This window comes from Pistacia vera, unplaced genomic scaffold, assembly GCF_008641045.1.
Source record: "Pistacia vera cultivar Batoury unplaced genomic scaffold, PisVer_v2 Contig846, whole genome shotgun sequence".
Classification (NCBI taxonomy): Eukaryota; Viridiplantae; Streptophyta; class Magnoliopsida; order Sapindales; family Anacardiaceae; genus Pistacia; species Pistacia vera.
The window spans coordinates 286,766-296,666 of record NW_022196719.1 but is presented as its reverse complement, the minus strand read 5'-3'; the positions used below and the strand labels follow the sequence as shown (position 1 = coordinate 296,666).

Sequence of the window (9,901 nt, the reverse complement as noted above, 5' to 3'; positions counted from 1 at the left end):
AGTAAAGCACGAGGGGATATCCATAATCCTTATCCGATTACAAGTGTAACCAAGTAAAATAATTAGATAATTATTATTAATTAGATAATTAAGATCGAAAAGTGACAGCTAATTAAAAAAATAAAAAAGGGAACGTGAAACTTGGTGGTGATGATGGTGGTTAACAGTTAATAGTTGAGATGATAAGATAATTTTATTATTAAAATCCTCAAAAGTAATAATAAAAAGAAAAAAAAGTAAAAGAATGCATGAAACATGACGTTGCACCAAAGACATCAAAATATTGACCAATAATGCTATGCACATTGAACTTTTGCACCAAATTTTTTTAATCGAATGGCGTGACATTTAGTCAAACGTAAACACGTTAGATAGAAAATACATCTTTCATGAATAAACAGTCATCCAATAATTATGGACGATTATTCATTACGAATGGACGAGCGTCCACAAAAATATCAATGGACCCTCGTTCATATTACATGGACAGACGTTCATATAAGATAAACGCCTTTCTAGAAAATTTTAAAAACAAAATGATTGACGCCTGTCCATATACAATAGATTCGAGTTTAATAAAAAAGCTCTTTCAAAAGTTCAATTTTCGTAGTTATTGGGGTTCAATTTACCAAACTCTTTGTGAAGCCCCATAAAGTTGATGTGAAACTTCATCCAAATTACTGATTTTGGAATTTGCAAATTCCAGTCTCAGATAACAAAAGTAATACTTCAAAGAATTATTAATTAATAGTTGCATACATGGTAGTATTAAGATGATAGTATTCCAAATAAACTCTTTCAAAAGTATATTTACTATAGATGGTCGTTATGCATATCAACATATAGATAGTTATCCATTATATATGAACGCCCGTTCGTATTAAATGATCAGGCATCACTCATTTTAGTTTTAATTTTTTTTGGACGGAAGTCCAGTGCATGATGAGGTAATAACACACACAGAGCTTCATTTAATAAAAGAATTTTGTACACAAGACTCTTGTTTGTTGGTGTTAAAGTCATAAATTTTATGACAGCCGCTTAGGATTCTGTATTGGATGGCTGCCTGCCTGCGGCCTGCCTGTCTGCCAGCTTCTATAAATCACTGTTACAATGGTCCTTTACTCGTGTATCTGTTGTACTGTCCTCCACCTTAAGGAGACAACACATTCCACGATTCAGAATCCCATTATCTCGTGTCTTTGTCGGTGTTTTTGTTGGCAGAAATGTTGTTATCCAACTAAATCTCACAATTTTCTCTCATAACCCTGGATGTCATAGTTTATAATTGATCAACTTACAAATAAACAATGAGACATATACAAGCAGATGAGACCTATTTCAAGAACTGACTAATAATGAGCTATCACATCGAGGATTATGAGAAAAGGTTGTGAGATTAGATTGTGAATCTAACATTCCATTTTTAAGAATATGAGGTATTTGAACCCATACAAGCTCAATGGACCAAGATAATTATATAAATGTTGTAGGTATCTATCCTAATACTCGAATTCAAATGAAACTAGCCGTAACTAAGCCTAAACAAAGACGGGAAACGAAGGAATTGATGGGGTTAAGACTAAGGAAGCTAATGACTTTGGGGTAGAAATCAACATAAAGTGAAGTCGCCTCTATCGCTACATAAAGAAGAATAATTCACTCGTGTGCAAGTCTTTTGGAATGAGGGTAGGACTAGAAAGAATCTCTTCTCATGTTGCCACTGTTGTTTTCTCTTTAAACTATTCCCTTGAATGAATGGGCTTAGCTACATTACCTTAGCTAGGCTTTCTTTCACGATAAAAGACGGTTTCCTTTCATCAAATGCTTTCCTTCCAAGGTAATTGTACAAATGTGGTAGATATCTATCATGGTATTCGAATACAAGACTCTTGGATATAGCTAACCTAAGTGATTAAAAGGTTTGTCATCCGACCACAAGAGGAGAGGTGCAAAATATAAAGTCAAGATCCTAACTTTCTATTCTAGTTTATGTGAAAATTGATTGGACGACATCTTATAAATTATGGGATATGATGAGGCATATGAGTCGGAACACAAAATTATGATCCTAACCTTGTACGTGTAACATTATCTTTTTGGGAATAAATGTTGTTAAGATAGGACAAAATTACGATCTTGAATTTGTATGTGTAACATTACCTTTTTGAAGAAATATATAGTTACAATATGATTACTTACGAAGTTTTACAATNCGGAAGGACATTGAAGTAATGGAGGATTTAGATAATGGAAAGCCGCCTTGACCTGAAACTTTTTTTTAAACTTTAACTCGGGAATATGATTTGTTATAACGGAAGAGTTGTATTTTTTCACCACCTCACTTAATATTCCTGTTTTACATTTGTAGACTCTAAAAGCCAAACTCCTTAATTGGAGAAAATGAAAACACACACAGGTAGTAGGTTGTAACCTCAGCAAGGAATGTATTCTTTTCTTAAAGTTCTTTTCTACAACCATCTTTGTTCTTTATGTATTCTATTTGTTACTTCGGAATCCTTCCAGAATGGTTGCTTTTCAACTTTGAGGAATAAAAGATGACCTCCAATTTGCTTTCTCCTGACGCTATAAAGATTATAAATGCATGCATGCCATCTCTGTGGTTCTGCAATTCAGAAGACCTGGTACATCTTATTGTACTCTTGACACAGATTTTCGTGGTTGCGAAAACACAAGTAGACATGGCAAACGTAAGCTTTCTCGATTTCCATTACAAGATTTCGAAGAATAAGTTTCTGCGGAAGCCATCTCGGCTATTTTCTCGAGACAGGCAAAATTCTGGCTTGTTACCCACATTCATGCCAAACAGAAATGAGATGAAAAAAGTGTTTGATAAAATTGATTCCAACAAAGATGGGAAAATATCCCAGTCGGAGTACAAGGCAATTCTGAGAGCTCTAGGACAGGGAAACATAACTGCAGAAGTTCCGAAAATCTTCCAGGCGGTTGATCAGGATGGAGATGGTTATATTGACTTTAAAGAGTTTACGGAAATACACAAGAAGGGAGGAGGGGTTAGAACAATGGACATACAGAGTGCATTTCGGGCATTTGATATGAACCACGATGGGAAAGCGTTAACAAGAAAACTGTTATCCAATGCACCTAAAGTCAAACTCTGCACTCCTCCATTAGTAAACTCCTAAACTCCTCCAACGTATCTCGACTGCCCTTCACAGGTGTCACGTATTCAGGGTTTTCCCTGAACCATCATCAGCATCCTCCCACATCGAATCATCAGCAGCCTCAGGCATCACCCACCCAAGAAATTCCTTCCATAAATTTTCATCTTGTTCTCTCGGTGGCTTTAAGCCCATATACATTCTCAAACAAGCAGTCTTGAAACTCAGTCACAAACTTCCTATACTCGAACACCAAAAAACTTCAATGCCCAGACACTTTGTTAACAAAATAACTCCTTTGATCTCCAAACATTCAATTGAATTTCAGTCGAAACCTTAGCCCTAACTTTGGACCCAACTTTCAAAACCCAAAACCCATCTCCACCATCACCCTCATCATCATCATCATCAGAGGCGTTCCGCCGTCAACTTTTAGGGTCTTGATGAAACTATAAGAAGTAAGCTTATCAGAGACGATCCACTTGGCTTGGGGTTTGCCACCGATATGGAGATAAAGTTAACAGGGTTTTTAAGATTAGGGTTTAGGGGATTGCGCGTATTTCAGTTTAAGCGATTTGAGTCTGGAATCAACTTCGTCAGAGAATTTAGGGTTGTTTCATCTAGATGAAGAAGAGAGCTAGTTTCTTGAGGTCTCGTATTGAGATGATTCCCTGATTCTGATTCTTCTCATAATCAGAGTCTGATATGTAATCCTCGCGACTTTGAGAGGTACCCATGATTGATTGAATTTGAGAAAAACAAAGTACTATGTTGTTCCCAAAATTTCAAAATAAAAAAACTCTTTGCTTTTGCTTTGCTTTTGACGAAGAACATTTCAGAAAACGTTGGACATGCGGGTATTTATAGAAGGTTTTGTCACCGGATATTCCATGTGTTTAAGGTTATCACAAACCCCTGTTTTAGATGATACCATAACCCTCTGAGGTTTAGATAATAGCTCAACTGTTATTGAGCCGTTATATTTTCTCGTAAATTTTAACATAAAGAGATTAAAAATATAAATAATTTTAACATTTTAATATAGTAATATTAAATCAAAATGTTGAATAAAATTAAAATATTAACTAGAGTAAGAGAATTATAAGGGTCACTCATTAAGAGGAACATGTTTTCGTTAACTTCAAATAACAGACGGGTTATTAATATCAATAAAACCTTAGGGGGTTGTGTTAACCCTATTTTTTATTTTCTTTAATGAGAGATGATTTTTTTTTTTTAAAATATTTTATACTAAAAATAGGTCAAACTTCAATAAATTCTAATTTCTTCTACTCATTCATTAGGAATTTCGAACATAATTATATGTTAAAATAAATAAAGTATGAAGGATATATTTAATAATTCAAAACTTAAATATTTGAATAATAATTAATTAGAATTGAACTTATACGTAAACTTTTTTCATTGTATTTCTATTAGTACATCTCATGTCATCCTTAAAAGATAATAGGAAAAAAATATAGGTACTAAAGGATAAATTTTAGGCCACGGGCTATCACCAGTTAGGTTAATCTAACGCCCTGCTTTGCTTCACACCGAAGAAAGATCTCCGTGCAAGATATTCCGTGTGCTTTCATGTTTGGATCCGCGTCTATAAGGTTCCACCGTTAAACGCGGTTAAGTATCCAATCTCCTTCCATGTGTGAAACAGCATGTATCTCTGAATAGTTAAAGCGATCATAAAATTTGGAAAGTACTTTGAAACATTTTATAAGAAGCCGACAATTTAGCACTGTTAAAATTGATTAGACGGCCGGTTGAGCCGATCAACCAGACCTAGAACCTCTTCGATTGGTTTACCATTTTTCACTATTCATAAAATCCCTGATTTGATCGGTGAATGAGGGTACAACAGTGTGGGTTAAAGGCTTTTGTAGAGTGGAGACCAATGGTTCAAGAGATGGTGTCGAATTGAATTTTGGACTGGATAAACCAGAATTTGGCTAAAAGTTCAACAATTTGTGTCACAGTGGCGAATGGGGGGCTACAAGTGTCGGGTTAGAGGGGTTTTGTAATGGAAGTAGTGGGTTAGATTTAACGGATTTTGGCGAAAAAACAACCCAATCACACGGTATACACAGTTATGACCAACGAACGGGGCTACCAAGTTTCGAGTTAGAGGGGTTTTGTAGAGCGGAGGACGATGGTTTAGGTGGTAGTGTCGAGAAATTTGGCTTCGAATATGCGAATTGGATGGAAAATCAAAACCCAAATAGTGCAAGGGTGTATTTTGCTAGATTTCAAACTTGGAGAGACTAATTGTATTTTTCAAGGGCGTTTACAAGATTTAAACTTTTTGGATCACCATCAAACCACCCGGTTTAACCGGTCAGATGGTCAACCCGAGACCGATGGCCTTACCAGGTCCCTAATGGGCGGGTTTAAAACAATGCAATTTAGTTGCAAAATATTATATAGGACATAATATTTTTTACATTAAGCTCAAAGAATAGCTGACTCAAAATTACATACAAAGTGTTATAAATTTATGCAATAATAATCTGATTATAATTCAGGTGCTACTACACACATCTTCAATAGAGTTCTTCCTCAATACCTTACCGGCACTATGATAAAAAAGCCAAGACTACATCAGAACCCAAGATTATGACTTCAATTTGTAGAATGATTAATGATGGAGAAAGAGCTAAGCGATGATGGGCATAATAAGGAAAGAAAAAACGATGGAAAAAGGAGGACCTGTCATTTCTCACAAGTATAACGAATTCCACATCTGAAGCATATGGGGGAGGTCTTTGGACTTATAATAGGGGGAGTATTGCACCTAATAGGTTAGTTTTGTGGCGTGTGAAAACCTCCTAACCCGTGACAAGTGGTATCAGAGCAGATCTGATCTGTCTTTCGAGTCAGTCAAGCGCCCATACGAGGGGTCACAGTGATTGTGGGTCCACACGAGAGGTGAGGTAGACGGGTAGGCAGGGCCCCACTGTGCGAGGGAGTCATAGATGCGTGGGGGGAGAATATAACGAATCCATATCGGAAGGTATTGGGGAGGTCTTAGGGTAAATGAGGGGCAGTCCCTCATGTAATAGGTTAGCTTTTTGGTTATGAAATCTCAGCCCGTGACAAAGGCATGGAGCGTGAGCGTATAAACGTAATGGCATCTGCGAGTGAGGATATATCCAGTTTCGGCTGGATTTTTGTAGAAACTGAAACAGATTCAAATATTGTTATGAAACAAGATTAGATAATTACTAGTTAATGATTACTTAATTAATTAATTATAGTTTATAACATACATTATAAACATTAGTAATTTACTACATTAGTAGTTTTATATATTATTAATTAAACGATTAAAAATTTATAATTATAACATTATATTATAGATTTATAGTAGATACTTAATTAATTATAATATACATTACAAATAGTAATTTACTGCATTAGTGATTAGTACATTACTTAATTAAATGATTAAATATTAATTACAAAGTTGCCTAGACATTAGAGGATCTATGTCACATTGGACACAAATGAATAGTAATCAAAAGTTAAAAACTACTAAATGCTGGTTTCTTAATTTGTTCGAGGTTGCATTGTAAACTTTTAAGGTGTTTTTTCATTTTTTAAATAATAGGGGGTAATTATTTTTTAAGGGTACCAGGTAAGGAACTGAAACTACATTTCAGGTTCCGTTGCTCCAAAAATTATAGGGTACGCCGAAACCGCTCAACCCTACAATACTTTTCAATTTTATATTCCTTAATCCTAATGTCCTTTTTTTTCCCAGTTTCTCTTCTTCTCTTCTCTTTCTACCCCCTTTTTTCTTCTTCCCCACTTTAACTCCTTTTCCCTGGCAGACCTGCCATGAGAGGAGCTCACTTGGTCACCATGAGCTCCTCCTTTGGCCACCACAACTCTCCCTTTGCCACCAACCTAATCTTGTGGTGGTGAGTTGTGAAGATGGGTTTGTTTTGGTTATTGAATATGAGTTTTGTAATAGATTTAGGGTCATTATACATATTTAGTTGATCAATGAGTTTGTGGTGGTTGATGGTGATTTGGGTTGGCTTGTGGTGAGGGAATGGGTTTGTTTACGTAGTTATTGAAGATAGAGTTATTGTTGGGTTTTTAGTGGTGGTTTAAAAATTGGAAAGAACCCGGTCAACTTAGTGCATATCTGACTTAGGGGTGGATCCAGAGTATGTTGAGGGGGATGGCCATGAAATTTAAAAAAGAAAATATTAATATGTAAATTTTTTTTTTTTGTGACAATTTACTAAAAAAACAAAATAGATTATATGCAAATAGTTTTTATTTTGCCCATCAAAAGAAATTTTGGATGATACTTGTCTCGACTAGTCCCGACCCTGAAACAAGGCTTCGAAAAAGGTAAACCCTAAGTCCGGGCATAGTATTAACAACTGTCTTGTGATTCAATCAAACCACAGGGAAAACAAACCCGTTGGCCCCAAACTTTACCAACTCGGAACCCCATTATTAGTTAGTTACTATAGTTATTATTTACTAACAAACCTAATTGATCAAATTAAGTGTGGACGGGGTTAAATGTTAATTTCAAAATTATAAAAAATATTTAAAAGCATACATACTAGCTTATCGCAATCACATGAGTTTTAGTAATAGGATACAAGTTAGAGTCTGAAGATCACTAACTAAATCTATCTAGCTACAGCAAGAAATCCATGAATTTTGTCAAGGAAATGTGAGTTGATTGACATTTTTGCTTGCTCCGACCAAAATAATTTGACAGAGCTGGAATAAGGCTTTGAACACATAAAGAAATTTCTTGACCCCAAATTACTCAGCTTCTCATCTGCCTTTAAACTGGAAACACCATAAATCTCAGTTTATAGACACATGATTTCAAGAGAAAGTACACAAAACGAGAGTAAAGAACTTACTCTCCAAACAGAACTGGGAGTAAATGAAGGGCAGAAAAACTGAGGATGGGTGTGCTTCAACAGCGGCCTGCTCTTCTCCTTTAAGTAATATCAATGGCTGCCTTAATCAAATCGCTCACTGTTTCTCTGGCGAAGTCACCACGTGGACAGGCCCCAAACTTTTTCTATATAAACATTGAGCAATAGCTTTGTTAACTTCGGGTCACACCATTCTTCCACGGTGGAAGTTAACTCCCGGCGCTGAGATAAGCACCTCTCCTTCCAACCAGCTGGTCAGAGTATCTTTCTGTGGGAAAGATGTGTGGGTTCCAGAGTGCTGCTCGCCTAAGTTCGAATAGAATTCATTTGTTCAACTATGAACTGAAGAGAAAAGGTTGAGATGAAGAGGAGGAGATATAATTTGTAGTGGATTGGATCTGTTCAACGAATAAAGATTATAGACAGGACGTGCGAAGTTCGAGGAAAGAGCTTAAAGATATATCGCCCTTGGACATAGACTTTGCATAAAAAACAACATATCATTTCATTATATTATTGTTGTTGGTAGTAAGGTTTTAAAACTCGGTCCGGATGAGACCTGACAAAGTGGTTAGATACCGGTTGATATGGAACCTTGATTAGTGGGTCAAATCATGCGAGTAAGTATACTTATATCATCGTTATAAGTTAATTATGATGTGATATATGTCACAATACACAAATTTTATTATTTAAATTTTTAATATTATAATAAATTTTTGTGGTGTAGCAAGCTCATATGATGTTTACAATGGGTAAAAAAATGATGTAAGTGAACATTACTGAACCAGTGACATCAACATATCTAAAGGCTGAAATCAACAAAAACACCTCTAAAAATTACATATAAGTCTTACAGGTTTAAACCATGTAAAACACCTCAAACACTACGTGCGTTGACAAAACCACCAAACAGGCTGTTTCTGGGGATGACGACACTCGCATCACCACTAAAACAATCCTAGCCTTCAGACCAAAACCATCTCCCTCTCCCTCGTTCGCTCCGTCAATTGCGACAATAGCCCTATTTGGTTGACCGATTTTTGTCTTTTTTGGTGATTCACTCATAAAAATCACTCTTCATACCTTTGGACTCATTAGCACTCCCTCTCGAAAAAGCCAACATAATTGTTGCGATGCTCGCAATTGTCACCATAATTCTAGAGTTAGGGTGAATAGTGAAAGTGATAACCGGTTCGAAGAAAAGCCCCAGTCCTGGTTGATGGTTGAACCGACGGGCTGGGCCGGGTTTTAAAACCATGATTATAGTTTCCTAGTTATGGAATACAAAAGGGGTTACTATTCAAAACTATGTCTTCACAACATATTGAAAAATGGAGCATATCAGAACGATTACATGGGGAAAATTATTTGGAAAACTAGAATACTTTATGGGAATACATGTGAGGAAGATTCTTGATAAAAATCCAAAGAGCTTTAAATTAGTTTCACAGGAAACGGTCATTTAATAAGGTTTATCAAAAATCATATTATAAACAATAATTTTCAAATGGTAAGGTGAGTATATTTTGGATTCAAAAACATTATCTAAAATGAGTATGAGAATGTACTTCAAAACTATTCAAGAGATTCATTTACTTTACAAACCTATCTAAGGAAGTCAACACATTTGTATGGATTTTCAAGTTCAAAGAGTTTGTATAAAAAGGAGAGCAATATAAACGATCCATATACGTTAACAAGATCACACTCTAAAACTAATTAAAGTAATTTTCATATTTGCAATTCATTTTGGTGATGAAAAATCTACATCACCTAATATCAAGGCAAAATCCTATCAACTAAAGATACTTGGTTGACGTGGGGAAC

At 35.6% G+C, this 9,901-nt stretch overlaps 1 protein-coding gene across 1 annotated transcript; it reads left to right on the top strand.

Moving 5' to 3' along the window:
• The first annotated feature begins 2,222 nt into the window (after positions 1-2,222).
• Positions 2,223-3,167, top strand: LOC116118479 (calmodulin-like protein 1). Its single transcript, XM_031404462.1, has one exon. It carries the CDS (start codon positions 2,559-2,561, stop codon positions 3,165-3,167), a length of 609 nt encoding a protein of 202 aa, XP_031260322.1. The 5' UTR covers positions 2,223-2,558.
• The last annotated feature ends 6,734 nt before the right edge of the window (positions 3,168-9,901 follow it).

Coding starts and splice junctions, on each gene's coding strand:
- LOC116118479 (XM_031404462.1), top strand. CDS start 2,559: ATGACCTCCAATTTGCTTTCTCCTGACGCTATAAAGATTATAAATGCA.